The 15,338-nt window shown below is 42.0% G+C and overlaps 2 protein-coding genes across 3 annotated transcripts in view; one reads left to right on the top strand and one right to left on the bottom strand.

Moving 5' to 3' along the window:
- The window catches only part of LOC105563518 (NADPH-dependent diflavin oxidoreductase 1-like), a 15,077-nt gene extending 8,933 nt beyond the window's left edge, over window positions 1–6,144 (bottom strand). The window contains exons 1-3 of the mRNA XM_012015155.1: window positions 5,262–6,144; window positions 3,246–4,739; window positions 2,612–2,832 (exon numbers count right to left, since the gene is read on the bottom strand). Coding sequence (XP_011870545.1) covers window positions 2,612–2,832; window positions 3,246–4,739; window positions 5,262–5,410 — 1,864 coding nt within the window. The 5' untranslated portion in view covers window positions 5,411–6,144. The remainder of the gene's footprint in view (window positions 1–2,611; window positions 2,833–3,245; window positions 4,740–5,261) is intronic.
- Window positions 6,145–6,582: 438 nt separating this feature from the next.
- Window positions 6,583–14,761, top strand: LOC105563435 (ubiquitin thioesterase trabid). 2 transcript variants are annotated; one of them, XM_012015038.1, is made up of 8 exons: window positions 6,583–6,665; window positions 9,057–10,072; window positions 10,269–10,550; window positions 10,659–10,860; window positions 11,101–11,378; window positions 11,515–11,744; window positions 11,954–12,383; window positions 12,547–14,761. In XM_012015038.1, the coding sequence occupies exons 2-8, from the start codon at window positions 9,357–9,359 to the stop codon at window positions 12,623–12,625; spliced, it is 2,217 nt and encodes a 738-aa protein (XP_011870428.1). In that variant the 5' UTR covers window positions 6,583–6,665; window positions 9,057–9,356; the 3' UTR covers window positions 12,626–14,761. The 2 variants fall into 2 exon arrangements, with proteins under 2 accessions (XP_011870428.1, XP_011870427.1); XM_012015037.1 differs by lacking the exon at window positions 6,583–6,665 and adding an exon at window positions 7,218–7,874.
- Window positions 14,762–15,338: the final 577 nt, after the last annotated feature.

Raw genomic sequence — 15,338 nt, 5'->3', positions numbered from 1 at the left:
TATGATTGACTGGATCTAAAAGTATTAACCAATCATAGGGTGCTTTCCAATTATTTTACACTTTTTAACACAAACGTACACAAGAAGACACAAAGTGTCGCGATGTGCACGACTCAATTGGAACAAAATATACCACAAATAGTACACAAAGTAGTATACTATCCATGCTTGGTATTTTTAATCCATGGTGGTGATCGAAACTGCGTCACCTAATGTTGATTCAAAATATTTATTACCTCAATGATATCAGACGTAACCTCACTTCTTTTTTTCATAGTAAACCGTCGTAGCGAAGGAATATGCCGACCACTTGTAGCCGCCGTACTTAGTAACTATTATTTGTCACTAGAAAACACAAGTTTACACAGCCGACTAGTAGCCCTCAGGCTGAGTACGAATGTGTAGAGGTGTGTCGACATTTGTGACAATTGGAACGCCATTTGTGTCGCCGTGTGCACGAAAGTGTCTAGGGATATTGCAATTGGAAAGCACCCATACTGAGCGCTCACTCAACAGTTGTGTCTGCTGAACGCGGCCAATGGCGGATGCGCAGAAAGGATCGACGTAAAACGAAAGATGTCTGTGATCCCTTCTGCGTATCCGACATTGTTCTGGGCAGACCAATGAGAGAAAAGTTGTATATGGGGTAGTGTGGCTTTGACGAGTACAAATACACGCACACGCACACACACACACACATCGTTGAATCCTGCCCGAGCGCATGGCGGATTACCACGTGTCTGGGACCGCGAGGATCAAAAGGGCCGACAAATATGTCTATGGAGTAGACCTACTACTTTATTTACCTAACAAGACATGGCGGAACTCTTGCCTCACTTTTTCACCTCGAAAGTGGCAGTCTAGTAGTGTATAGAAGACTGTGCGCGCCGAACGCTCGCGCGAGGTGCCGACGTTCGAAAAGTAGGCGTAAAAATAGCGTGCGACGGGTCCGTTCGTTTCGATCCGCGACGCGGACGAAAAGGAGGTCGTGAACGGATACTCACACCCGCGCCGGACGGCCGCCGGTCGGCGATTGCCCGGCGAACGCGCGGCCGCCGATATTAATAAATGATGCGCGATTAAAGCGCGCTCGATGAGGCGTGACGTTACACCTGTTTACGCCCGCTTCGTGATTTCAACCGCGTTCCTCTCGTCTCTTTTCCCCCTGCGGAGTCACCGATGTCTTTCACTCCGAATGCAGGAAGCGCGGCTAAAACGAACGAGCGCTCGATAGCGGCATCGATAATTACGAGCCTCGCTTCTTTTAGGGTCCATTCAAACGTGCTTGCGCCGCGGCGCGGTTTACACGCGGAGAGAAACCGACCAATCAGGCGTGTAACACAGCGAGCGTAACGCCGCGACATCGTTCGCTCTGGACAGGCGATTGGTCGATTTCCTTTCAACACGCGCGGCTGTATGGATAGACCGAATAATTATACGGGAGGTGACCTCGTGATTATTTAAACAACCGTGGTAAACCGATAAAGCAATAAAACAGCGCTGTAAAAAAAATGTTACGTAATTACATCTAGCACGATTGGCAGCGTATATATTTCGAGCATTAATTAGATTCTTCATGCTTTATAGATATCGAATGTTTGATGAAACTTCTTGCCTAGCTTGCGCAAACTGTTGCATAACTTTATGATTTATTATTTTCTAAGTTTAGATTATACTCCGAATGTTTATCATATCGTACGTACGCGGAGAAACTATGTCTATGTAAGAGTCTATGTTGAAAAAATAAGAAAAGTAGAAAAGAACAACACAAGTGATGTGTTAAAATAATAACAACCCGATATATAATATAAAGAATAAAATCGCAACACTTTAAAGCGATATATTTCAGAAACTCCATGTAACTTTCATGTAGTTTTAAATAAAAATTATTCAAAATTTCCCTCGATCTGCGTAGCACACATGTATGTATATTGAAATGAAAAAATAAAAGGCGAGGTGTAATCTTTTCTATATACAGGGTGTCTCATTTTAAATGATCCACGCAAATATCTCCAAAAATATGAAAGATACGGAAAACCGTTTCAAACAAAAGTTGTTTGGTTCGAAGGGAGACATAAGGTGGTGCCATTGACCTGACCTTGGATAGTCATTTGAAGGTCACGTGGAGGTCACCTTCTATTTTTTAAATAGAACCCCCTATTGTTTATTATACTGTCTTATACTATTAATTAATATGAACAACTTGTGTCCGAAACATTTTTCGATTTCGCCTAATACTTTTGGAGATATTCAAGAGAAAATTTATAACTTTTTCAATGTTTAGCTTATATCTCGATAACTGTTTGTTGGAGGGAAAAGTAGTACAGGACCTTTTGACTTGATTTGGTCTCAGGAATATGCTGTTGCAATAGTGTTCCAGTTAGTGAAAATTTTTGTGTATTGTTACACACAAAATTTACATAGACACCCTGTAATTATCAAAAGTTGTTCCAAATCTCACTAATTGGAAAATAACAGACATAAAGTTAATTAATATTGTAACAATTTAAAAATAACTATACATTAATATTTAAATATATATATTTCTTTACAAAACATTATTTTTACCTGTTAAATATTTTCCCCAAGCCTCTACGATTGTTTTGTCAACCCCAAGTTTCCGTTTGGTATCGATTGCTCTTCTCTAAATGCTTAACAAACGTTTCTGCTTGCTCTTTCGTCATTTTACCGACTTCTTTCGCTACACTAACAAATTCGTCGCGCACATTGTCCGGCATATTTTTAGAATTTCCCGCTAGATAAATACTACCACTGTTTTCTAAAAATTGCCAGCATAGCTCCCTCCGTTGACGGATAAGATGTTGCACATATCTGGAAAAAAGTTAAAGGCATAATTTAAAAAAATTAAGATTGAATATACATATTCTATTATTTTTATTTATATTATCATAATTAATTAAAAAACTAATATTAAACTTTAAGTTAATTTCGTATTTGTGGGGTAAAAGTTATAATTAAAAACGAACAAATTAATAGGAGCCAACACAGGTTGTTATAAAGAATTGTGGTGCAGTCATTTTATAAAATGTAGCAGAGAGTATATAATACACGTCTCTATGTAACGATTATATATGAAATAGCAGTTTATTACAAAGATAAAATTCTAAAAACCGACGACAGATGTTAAGAGCTTGTGTTCGCATTATACGTAGGAGAACGTCAAACACTTCTTTGGGTATCAGATGGAAAATTATAATTCTAAAGTAAATTATCTTATTACTCACGTTTTATGATCCTGGTCTCTGGAAAACGCGCAGAACACTTTCAGATTATTCTCCCTCGATAAACGTTCAAAATCCCCCCTACAATGGTAATCCTTATTCTCGTTCCTGCATCCAAAGAACAGGACGCATTCTTTCAGCTCTTTCTCTTTCTTTGCTCTCTCCAAGAGCAAAGATCTAAACGGAGCCACTCCAGTTCCAGGACCAATCAAAATCATCGGCTTGTCGTTATCAAATCGGAAAGTTCCCTTCTGCAGCCAAAATATCACCTTGTCGTTATTGTTTAAACTTGCCAGCCACTTTGAACATATCCCAAATCTTGGCTCTATCAATCTAGTTTTAAATTTAACTACGGCTACCAAGACTTGTATGCTGTTTGGAGTAGCTGCTAGGCTGGAGGCAATGCTGTAAGGACGTGGCTTTATTGGCGACATGATTTCAAACAGTAATTTAATGTTCATTTTACTGGTCGTGTGAGGGAAATCTGTGAGAACTTCCAAAATATTTCTTCTCGGTCTGTTTATGTAATCATAAAGTTCTTCTTGCCCAATCGGACTGGCAAATTCGCACAGTTTTTCTCTCTCCAATTCATTTTCGCTGATAAGAGATAAAGTGTACATGGTAGATCTTCTTGGCTTGAAGTTCAGGTCCCAGTATTGCTCAACGATCTCCCTTAAAGTTAAATTTCGTTTTAAAACGAACGGAACCTTTATTTCTTTCTCCGATATTTGAATCACTGTATCTGGGAACAGTTTTATGTCATGTTCGTGTAATATATCGAAAAATCGTTTTACCTGTTCTGCAGTATTCTTTGGTCTAATGTAGATAACGTCTCCGGGATCGTATTTAATATTATCCGCTTGGATTGTTATCAATCTAACATCTTGAAAGTGATCCTCGGAGGTAGTTCTTATATTTTCAGCTATTATTCCTATTCTAACATCGCTATTTATGGATGTTTCTTGTGCATAGATGTCAGTATTTGATTGATACGGACTGTCTATATACTGTTTGTCAATACATATCGGATTTAATCGATTCATTTCTATTACAGAAACGCTATATCTCTCAATTATTAAATTTTCTTCATTTACTTTCTCTTCTATCGAAATGTCGAACACATTTACAATCTCTTCCCACAATTTTTTGATCCAGGGATCAACCACAGCATCAATTCCCAGATTGTGCTGATCATCAGCAAGTCCAATAGACAGCAACTCTTTGCCACCTAATTGTGCAAGGCGTTTATTTAGTTTCTTCGCAGCAAAGTTGAATTTTGAATATGAACTATCGCCCAATCCAAGTACGCCGTAGTTGAGATTTTGAAGCACGGTTGCTGGAAGGTTCTTGCGTAACAAATGTCGCCAGAACTGTTTCATGTTGACTGGAGGATCTCCTTGTCCAGTCGTTGCGACAACGAAGACGATTAGGTGTTCGGAAGGGAGATTATGAATGTCGTAGTCATCCAAAGATGATACGGTGCTTCGCAATCCTTTTCTGCAAAATTAAAAGAATTATTATATTCCGTTCTGTTTCTTTGTGTAATGAAAAATTATTACAAGAAAGTCCTCTATTATGAGATAGCAGGTTTTCAACACCCGAATTCAACGACAAATCTTTTTTCGCAACAATTACACAATTGAACAATGAATTTTCCACTAAGCAGATTTCGCTCCGAGGGCAATAAATTGATGGTGGCATCAACCGACGATCCCATATTAGGATCCTATCTCATAAACAGGGGATTTTCCTCTATGTATAAAATAAATGCCGAGATATGAGATACGACAAAAATGTATGAATCTTTCTCCAACTTATCTACTCTGAATATTGTCAGCTGAGGAAGAGACGATCACATTTATAGCGAAGCTAATTATATGTATACAAAAAATAACAAACATTGAATACACCAAAATGAATCATGTCTGTTTAAAGATCATAAAGAGAGTGGGGTTTGCGTGCCAGAAATTTTCCTAGCGGAGAGGGTACGCGTGCCAGAGAGAGGAACGACAACAAAACCTTTTGGCGCTCTTCCAGATCTGCTCGGCGACGTCTTGAGCGGTTCCGGTCTCGCTTCCGTACAGCACCCGGATAACCATTTCGTCCATTTTCGTCATCGCGATTCTGTCACGTTGCGATTGGATAAGCTTATCGGCGGCGACGGGCATCGGTCAATGTTACCGAGGTGTCTTGGCTGATTTCAACGGCGATGCCGTTACAAGCAGACAATACAGTGCATTCTCTTTAGCTGTCAAGCCGCATACACTTCGTATACTTAAAATAAAACGCCTGGCAATGAAAGGGAGAAGAGGGACGGTCGTAACGTTGTTTCCTCAAACGGTTCCGGGGACGATCGACAGCGTCGCAGCTGTAACATCCAACTAGCTCAGTGCGAACTCGGCGAAGACGTTCAATCGCTCCGAATCCTTCAATTGCGTCGATCCAAAGTGCGCTAAAATAAAACGAACAAATAGAGCTTTATATTCGCCACATCAGTTGCATTCTTTGTATTCACGTTCTGTCGCTGCATTATCTTAATGACGATCTGAGGAAACGTGGAACATGAAACCGACCAAGCTTCAAGCTCGGCTTAATTCGTTTTTTGTCTCTTCCCGACTGTTACTCTAGAAAGGGACAAACGTGAATTAAACCAAGATTAAATCGAAAGTGCGCGAAGATAAAACAAACAAGTGGGACTTAATATTCGTCACATCAGTCGCATTCTTTGTATTTATGTCTCGTTGTCGTATTAGCTTAATGATCTGCGGAAACGTGGAAAAAGTTAAGCGACGTATTTAACACGTGGAGGGCACCGTGCAGCAACGCGGGGAAAACCTTCCGTGGCGTTTGCAACAGCTGGCCGACAGATACGCGGGAGCAGTCCCGCGATCACGTTGACGAAATGTCAAGGGTAAAACGCTCGGGCAGAGCGCTCCCAGTTGGCAGCGGGTCCGGGATATTTATAAATAAAAAGTCTCGCCCGGTCGATGCATCCTTCCCTTCGATTTTCGCGGGAGACTCTCGGATCTGGTTTCGGCGCGAGGCTCATCGTAGGGTCGTCGAGCGAAGCCGGGAGTCACGCGGCTCCGAAGACGCGCGCGCCAAATTTAATTCGCGGGCGTCGGAGGACCGGAATCGAGCTGGGGTACGCGCGAAGAGTCGACTCGGACGTCCGTCGCTCGTCCCGGTCTCCGGGAGCGGATGTCTTGAGGCGCGCGGCGCCGAGGGCGAAAAACCGCCTCGCGATTTCAACGGCTCTAGTTCCGCGACGAGACGGGAAGGTCATGAGGGAGCACGATCGTATGTACGCGGAGTCGCAGCGCGATTTCGAGGTTAGGTCAGACTTGCGTCATGTAACGGGATCAACGGGTCAGCTGTGCGCGTGGCAACGGTGACGTCTCCATTCGTATGACGGAAGATCAGGTAAAATTGCTCTGTATCTTGCCTTTCCAGCGGGATTGCCTGCGGTTTGTCGGCGAACGCACGAAGCTAGGTTGAGGTTAGGTCAGGTTTTTGCCCCCCCCCCCCCGACGACGATCGAGCGACTCCACGCTCGATCGTGTCCGGTCACCCCCGGTCGGGCTGTCGCGCGTCAATTCTCGCCAAGGGAGAGAGAAGCGTGAAAACGGCGAGAACGAAAGTTAGGTTAGATCGTCCACACGCGCGTTCTCGACGAGTTTCGGATCAGGTGGCCCAGCGCCGGCTGTCGGGACGCTCGAACTCTCGAAGTCTCGCTCACCGACGCAGAGAGAGAGGGAGAGAGTGACCCTCGACTCATCGGTCGCGGTCTCGTCGCGGGGGCGGGGGAGGTCGGCGGAGCTTTTGAGGTTAACCGCGGCGCAGGCGCGCGCGCGCTCCCGTGACGTAACGACGCGGCCGGCGGGGAGGGGAGCGTGCGAGAGTGGTTGGCACTGTTGGCAGTACTGGCGCCCGTCTGTTTGCGGATGACTGTCAAAACCTACTTCCGCAGCCAGCGAGCGAGATCGCCGCCGCCGCTGTCGTCGTCACCGCCGCCCGCCGTCGCCGTCGCATTCGCGGAGCAGCACGCCAGCATCGGTCGACGGGCGGAGACGCCGTGGAGCGCGCGCGAACGCTCGCGGGCGATGTCGTGACGCGGTGACCAGCGGTGACAGCGACTCGCGCTTCTCGTGTCTTCTACCGTGTCTCCGTCGAGACAGAGAGAGAGAGAGAGAGGAGGGGGAGAGAGAGGGGGAAATAGAGAGAAGGTGGGAGAGAGACGTCGCCGCGGTTGTCTTTCTCCTCGCTACGTCCCGCGCTTCGATTCCTCGTCGTCGTCGTCGCCGTCGTCGAATAATCCCGAAGGAAGAAAAGGAGGAAGGGCGAGAGCGTCGCGCTCGCGAGAATTGATCGTGCGCATACGTGCGCGAGCGAGCGAGTGCGAGCGAGCGAGCGAGCGAGCGAGCTTAACCTGCCTACCTGGCCGTTGCCGCGAACGCGAGCGGCGCGCCACGAAAACTCGCTGGTGCATGAATAGTACATGAGTCGACTGGACGGTGCCGATCCGCGGGGTCGCTCATGGAGGATAGCCGAGTGTGACGGTAGCTGGCGACGTGCGGGACTCCACAAGGTGGCACGGGGATAACGTCAAGGTTACCGCCAGCCCAACCAGAGGTACTTGGCGCGCGCCTCTCTTCCGCAAAGTAGCACGGAGCTTTCGATCCCGGACTGATTCTCTGCCCCGGCAATTATTTTTCTTCCCCGTCGAGGAGGCTCGGCTCCCGGAACCTCCTCCCGTTCCGCCAGGTTAGGTTTCCCCTCCAAGGACGCGAAGGAGGGATACGGGAGAGATCGGTCACGCGACGCCGCGTGTGTTCTCCAATTTCGCCAAGTGCGGTTGAAAAGCAGGCGTTCCAATTTTCAACGCTCGCGGTGTCTGTATTGCCACCTGTTTTCGTAGCCGCGGGAACGCTCGATACGGGAAGGTGACACGCGCGCGAAAAATGCAATTGGAGAGAACAGACAGCTCCCCCCCTCTCTTTGCATTCCAATATTCACGTTTAGCTGTTCCTTACATCTGTCAAGCTGCATCTCGTTATGTACGAGCCTGACTTTTGTACCTTTAACTTCGCTCTTACTCCCAGTCGCGCTTTCTTTAGGCTGGCAGGTGGTTTCTTTATTTTAATCCGACGTCCCGGCCGCACGGGTTGCGGTCCTTTTCGAGGAATTCAACGAGCTACAAGTTTAATTACAGGGCGTTGCGACTCAAAAGTGTGTTGACCACAAAACCAAATCAACGCGAGTCAATACAAGCGGTGTAAAATTCTTTTCGAAAACTCACGATATTACGTCACTGATATTAAACTAAAAAGCACAGGAGTTTGATCTCTGGGCGAAGAATAATTCAGATAAACAGCTTATCAACCGATGGTTTTTTTTTCTCTTCACTTCTCTCTATAAAGATATTCTAGTAAATCAACGTCAGCAGAGACTCCAATGCGTCGTCTACAGTGCATGGAGTGAGGACATAAATCAATTTTATTTCTTGCTCCTATTTAAAAGAATTACACCTGTATTTTAGCTTCCTTACACCAAGAGCTAAAAGTTATGGTTCTCTCTCTTATTCCTCACTCCAAGTTTACTCCACGCATCGTAGACGACGCTTCACCCTTTGTTTCTTATAATTTCGGCTTCTTTCAACACCTTTTTCTCCTCCTCGCACACTTGGAGATATTAAACCCATTTTGAACGCGAGAAATGCGCGTATAATGTAACTGGAGCAAGACCGTGCCGCATGACATATATTAACATTTTCTATAATACACTTGATCGACATATTGCCGTTTCCGTTTTCAGATTCTTCCACTGATGGCCACGTCGGCACATCTCTAGCGACACTGTTTCATCACAATCAGACATAATGCTGGTCACATAGCGTATACCGGGCTACAAACCACACTCTTGGACGCAAATCTCCCGAAAGACCTATGCGCTGCGCGGCATAGGAAATTCAACTAGGATACTTAGGATATTTAATGTCAAGTGCACACTTGGGCGTCACTTTTCAACTCAACACTTGCTTCCGCATTCGAGTAGTACTGCATCCCCCGCGGCGAGAACAAGACCTCCATTGATCAACTCCTCCATCCATTGAAGATGACCAGCAGACTCGAGGAGACAGAGCAGAAATGGACTTGCGAGTACTGCACCTATGAGAATTGGCCCTCCTCTCTAAAATGCACCATGTGCAGGGGCGCCAAGCCTCTCCTGGGCGAGGACATCTATCGTCTTCGGGACCCCAGCCCTCAAAGAGGTTCCTCCAACGTCGCTTCCGGCCCCGTCTCCCAGATAAGCCCCACGGACAACTTTACCTCGCAAAATTACAGCCAGAATCTGCCTTCGGCGGGGAAGTGGGCCTGCAGTATGTGCACTTATCTTAATTATCAGAATACAACGCGGTGCGTACAGTGCAGCAACCGGAAGCCGGTCAATCAGTCTGTCAATTCATTAGCATCGAATCTACATGAACATTTAGCGCCGCTGCGACTAGCCGATGGACCACCCAACTCGGGATCAAATTCCCAACTGAATCCCTCGCCAATTAATCTCCATCCGGAAAGATTGTACAATATGCACCCAGAGAAATGGTCCTGTCACGTGTGTACTTACGAGAACTGGCCCAAGGCGACCAAATGCGTCATGTGCGGCCACCTGAAGGAGAAGGATAGAAGGGACAAGGGTACGCAGGGAAACGTAGGGGTGATTTTACCGAGTCCCGAGAGGGAACACAGTCAGCGGGGTTTGCCATCGCCCCCACACGCACCTTATATTCATCAGACGCAGAGAGAGGATAATTTAGCGATAGGAAGGAGGTAATTTTTGCAAAATTTACACACTCTTTGTATTTCATACCTTTCGCCAACTGCGAACGGCATGAACAATTCTCATGTTTCAGGTAAATCTAATTTCTGACTATATGCTTGTTATTTACAAATGTGCGTTGTATTTCTCTACTAATATTTTACAACGCGCGTCTATAACACTTTGTAACTGTCTCTAACTTTTCAGAGGTCCACATAGATATACGGAGAGCCGTAACGATAGTTTGTCAACTCCTCAATCTCCAAATAACTGTGATTACGAGCGTCGATTGAAGCAGTTGAGACGCCACACCGATTGGTGCTGGCTCAACGCTTGTCTCGGTATTGTCGAAGGTGACAACACTCCTGTTGAAGCTTACCTGGCGAGCGGCGGCGATCCTGCCCGCCAATTGACGCATTCTGAGGTCTTGCTCCTCAATAGAAGCAGCGCGTTTGACGTTGGGCACACTTTGGTGCACTTGGCTATTAGGTAAACGCAAATAATTTAAACCAACGTTTCTACAAATTGATATTGTTGTACAAGCTACACTTCTCAACGTTAATAGATTAATACAATTTTTCATTGGGACCTTTACAGGTTTCAAAGGGAAGATATCTTAGCAACGTTACTATCTCAAATTGAAGGTTCGGGCTCGGGAGTGAAAAGGGTACCGAGTTACGTCGCACCTGATCTCGCGGTACAGATTCGCCGACATGTCACCAATAGTATACGCTTACGCAAGGGCTCGTTTCCCTGTTATTTTGTTACCGACATGGCCACCTTTGCGTTGCCAGCCGAGGTGATATACATATACATATACATATTATGACTTTAATGTAAAATAGATGAAAAGTAAATGCTTTAATCTCATCAACGTTCCACTTTTACACGAGTAATAAATGATCTTTAAACTCTTTAAATATTTAACTTTTATTTGCAATGTATTATAACTTACCGAAGAGATTGTGTAAAAATATTTGCGTGTGCACGCGTACCTGTATATACCTTTTAATGTTTGAAATTGGATATATATTTTTAGGTTGAGGATCTGCCGAGCATTGTACAAGAGCAGATGCTAGAGGAATTGTTAGATAAGGAAGCTCAACAGCAATTGGAAGGCGGTGGTGGCGAACCGCCAGCTCTAAATTGGTCTTTAGAAATTACTGAACGATTAGGTAGTCGTTTACACGCACTCTGGAACCGCTCGGCCGGTGATTGTCTTCTGGATTCTGCTATGCAGGCCACTTGGGGTGTTTTCGATAGGGACAATGCTCTCAGGAGAGCGCTCGCTGACACCCTACAACAAGCGGGGCAATTGTAAGATTTGTGATTAAATAAATAAGTAAATAATTTACGTTTCATATTTTAACATAACTAATTTAATCAATTCAATATAAATGTACTTCTGTACACGTATTCAAATTCTAGTTAAAAAGTACCTCATTTTTTTCAGCTTTTATCCTCGTTGGAGAGAGTATGAAGCCTCGCAAGCATCTAGGATGTTAGATTTCACTTTAGAAGAGACGCAGTGGCAAGAAGATTGGGAAAGCTTGCTGGCAACGGCTGCTCAACCCGGAAGCGCGTTAGAACAATTACATGTGTTTGCCCTTGCCCACATTTTAAGACGACCTATTATAGTCTATGGAGTTAAATACGTTAAAAGTTTCCGCGGTGAAGACATAGGTAAATTTTAAGAAATACTCATTCTTGCTCACACACGTAACATTTGTTTTCTTCAAAACTATAGAGATTTTTTTTCAAGATTAATTCAAGAATTAACATTTCTATGATTCTTTAAAAGTATTAAAGTCTTTTACGATTTAAAAAAAAAGCACTTTTTAAAAGGTTTTTTAAAATTTAGAGTAATATCAAGTATTTCTGTCACTTTGTAGGATATGCGAGATTTGAGGGCGTCTATCTACCACTATTATGGGAACCTTCATTTTGCATCCGTTCGCCAATCGCATTGGGCTATACCCGTGGCCATTTCACGGCACTGGTTCCAATCGAGCCGTACGCTTCGTCCAGAATACCGCCCCTCGCAACCCACGGGGTAGTGAGTGGAAACAACAGTCCACTCGAGCAGCTACAAATCCAGATGCAGACCACCTTTATGCCACTAATGGATCGTGAGCATAAGCTCCTGCCAATACACTTTCTCACGACGGATGAGATCGGTCGCGAGGAGTCCATCTATAAAGAGTGGTTAGACGTATGCAGAACCGAGGGTGGAATTCTAGTAGCACAGCAGAAACTCCACAAAAGACCGCTGCTCGTTGCGCAGATGTTGGAAGAGTGGTTGAACCATTATCGTAGATTGGCGTAAGTAAATTTGAATTTCCTTGAGCTCCATTGAGGAATCTTAATATAGCAGCAGTTTAAAACATAAAACAAAACTCTGATATAAAGTATATAAAGCGATTTCGATTACAATGAATGATAATATTTGATAATAAAGAATTTCGTCTTTTTCTCCATGTTGCAGTCAAACCAACGAGGCACCCTTCTCGAGACCACCCACATTGCAGGATTATAGTAGCGACGGTGATACCGAAGATGAGTAATGCAGTAATTTTAAGAGAGAAGTGTTGCGACTGACATGAGAAGCATCTCCATTTCACAAGTTGATTCTCGACCGAAAATTATATAATGGTTAGTATTATAAAACGAAATACGTGAACGCCGTACTTTTATGAATAACTCGATACAGAGAAACTACTACGTCCATACACTGGCAATGTATGATTAGAGAAATTGAAAATACTGTCACATTGCTATGGATCATTTTGCAAGCAAACATTGTAAGGTTTGAAATAGGATTTACAAATTGTGTATCAAACTACATAGTGCTACTTCAATTATTGAGTTATTATCATTGTACAAATCCTATAATTAAATTGCCTATACATTTTCACAAGTGTTCAGTTATGACATAGCGAAACAATGCTAGTTTGTTGCAAAAATCTTTTCTTGCAGAAAAAATTATTTTATTGTGATAAAACATGGAAAGAAAATAGGAATTTAATTTATGGATATGGAAAAGGGAATGTTGGATATATTATATATATATATATATATATAAGTATGGAAATGTTTAAACAATACGTATAAGTGTTATACAATTCATTGCCAGTGACGGTGAGCGAAAGTGGGGAAACATTGTCGTTTGTTACACATTGTCGAATCGTTTTGCATAATAATAGAAATTTAATTGTTAGGCTATTGAAAATAACATTTTTTCACAGATAGTTTGTAAAAATATAGTCTCGGAGGGGGAAAAGAATAAAAAACTTTTTCTCTCGCAATTTATTGCGGAATTGTGCGGAAACGTTCGGAGCGTTCGTTTGTCGCGTTCCATAATGGCAAACAAAACAAGTGTGATTTAATGGCAGACTTTTTAGTTGATTTTTCTTTTCTAAAAAGGAAGAAAACTTACATCTTAATAACCTTTTTGAATAATGACTTTCAAGATATAATCACTTAAAAATTAATTTAAATATTGATCGTCGATTGCAAGTTTCTTATCCTCAATTTTATTTAACTAATACAGTTAAACTTTGAACTAAAAATAAGGAAATTTTGAATTAAAATTTGGTGTAAAAGATTGTTTTTATTTTTGGAGAGTTAATGCTCTTTTTCAGGAAAAATATTTAAGTATAAATTTTTACTTGAATGTATTTAAAATAAATTAGAAATAACTTTTTGTTGGCTATAAAATCTGTCATTAAAGATACAGAACATCTTATCTAATGACATGTTCCGACATTCCCGAGACGCAATCCTTCAAGATAGTAATATAGAAAAATCAACAAATTCCGTGTATAATCGTCTTTAAGTCGTTTCACTTGTTATTACTTAGAGCTGCGTTAAGGAAATCAAGCAGCAGAACACAAACGAACAACGATTTGTCCCTTTTTAATGATTGAAATCGCGCGGATCTAGAGCGTTTATCTCCAATGGTATGTTAATAGGAAAAAAAATATAGCTAACGGACTTGTGAAAAACTGTGCTTTTTGCTCTGTAAAGAAAAAAAAGGTTTAATTTTTATGCGAGGGGTGTAATATATTATTATCTAGTAATAATAATATATTAAATTTTCCGCGTAAGTGTGGTTCACAATCGTGTTGAATATTATATATAACACTATACAAACTTTTATAAAAAATGATGAGGAAGGAATTAAAGAGATGAGTAGCACATACGTTTAAGCGTTAGGATTATTATCGAACAGCCGATACACACACACGCACTCACACATCTAACGACGCATTCTAGCGAGAGAACAAGCGATTGTAACAAATCTTTAATCAAAAAAGTACAAAAATCGCTAGAAACGTTTCTTCGGAAATACTTCTTCGTTTTTTCGACGTAATAATAATAGTCTTCGTTTCTTACTATTTAATTTCTATAACAACAATGTAGCGTCTAGTCCTTTTGCATATAGCACCACATCGCGTTTTTCTTTCTTTCTTAATTATCAATTAATGCGCGGTTGGAAGTCATGTGATGAAAATAAATGAAAAAGGCTGGAAAGGATCAAAATCAGATCAAGAAACCGGTGTAATTCTGTCGGATTTCGATTTATCAATTTTCGAAATAGATTTCGGAATTGAAGAAAAATAAAGCTCTTTATGAAATAATATAAAATGTAACATTTTGAACATGATGTGATATGAAAAAGGTTGTATTATTATTATTAATTTCGACTTATTATTTTCGTTTTATCTTTACGCGAAGTATTATCCCTTTTTCCAATCATGTCACACTTAATCCTTCCATATCCTGTATAGCTGTATAGAAATTTGAAAAGAAAGATAAAGGTTTTAAATAGTCACTAAACAATTTGAATTCGAGGTACAAGTCCGAAGTATAGCGCGGAATATTGGAAGAAAAATTGTACATAGGTCTATATGAATTCCAGGAACATTTCGAGACTTTATTTTAAGTCATTTTTAATCTATTGTACAATGCCAGAAATAAAGTCGAGATATTCCTGCAAGCAATCGCTCATTGCTCCAACATTCTGCGTTACGGTTCGAATTCAGACCTGTCTTGCATTTGTTAATATACGAACCAGTGCTTTTTCAATATATACGATATTCAATTAATTTATTAAAAAAATGATAAGACTTTTTCCACTACGATTTAAATCACAAAGTATTTTGACCTAATTATATCTATTAATCATTAATTTATTACAAATAAATTGTGGATTATGTAAATAAATTAAATATTTTTCTTTACCGGAAAAAATGTACTTTCGACAGAGGCTATGTT

The sequence above is a fragment of the Vollenhovia emeryi genome, unplaced genomic scaffold, assembly GCF_000949405.1.
Source record: "Vollenhovia emeryi isolate VEMERY1.0 unplaced genomic scaffold, V.emery_V1.0 DF939175.1, whole genome shotgun sequence".
NCBI classification, from domain to species: Eukaryota; Metazoa; Arthropoda; class Insecta; order Hymenoptera; family Formicidae; genus Vollenhovia; species Vollenhovia emeryi.
The sequence above is the reverse complement of the archived record's forward strand: the minus strand, read 5'-3'. Positions and strand labels throughout refer to the sequence as shown.

Coding starts and splice junctions, on each gene's coding strand:
- LOC105563435 (XM_012015038.1), top strand. CDS start 9,357: ATGACCAGCAGACTCGAGGAGACAGAGCAGAAATGGACTTGCGAGTAC. Junction 10,861..11,100: donor CCTTTGCGTTGCCAGCCGAG/GTGATATACATA, acceptor ATATATTTTTAG/GTTGAGGATCTGCCGAGCAT. Junction 11,745..11,953: donor TTTCCGCGGTGAAGACATAG/GTAAATTTTAAG, acceptor GTCACTTTGTAG/GATATGCGAGATTTGAGGGC.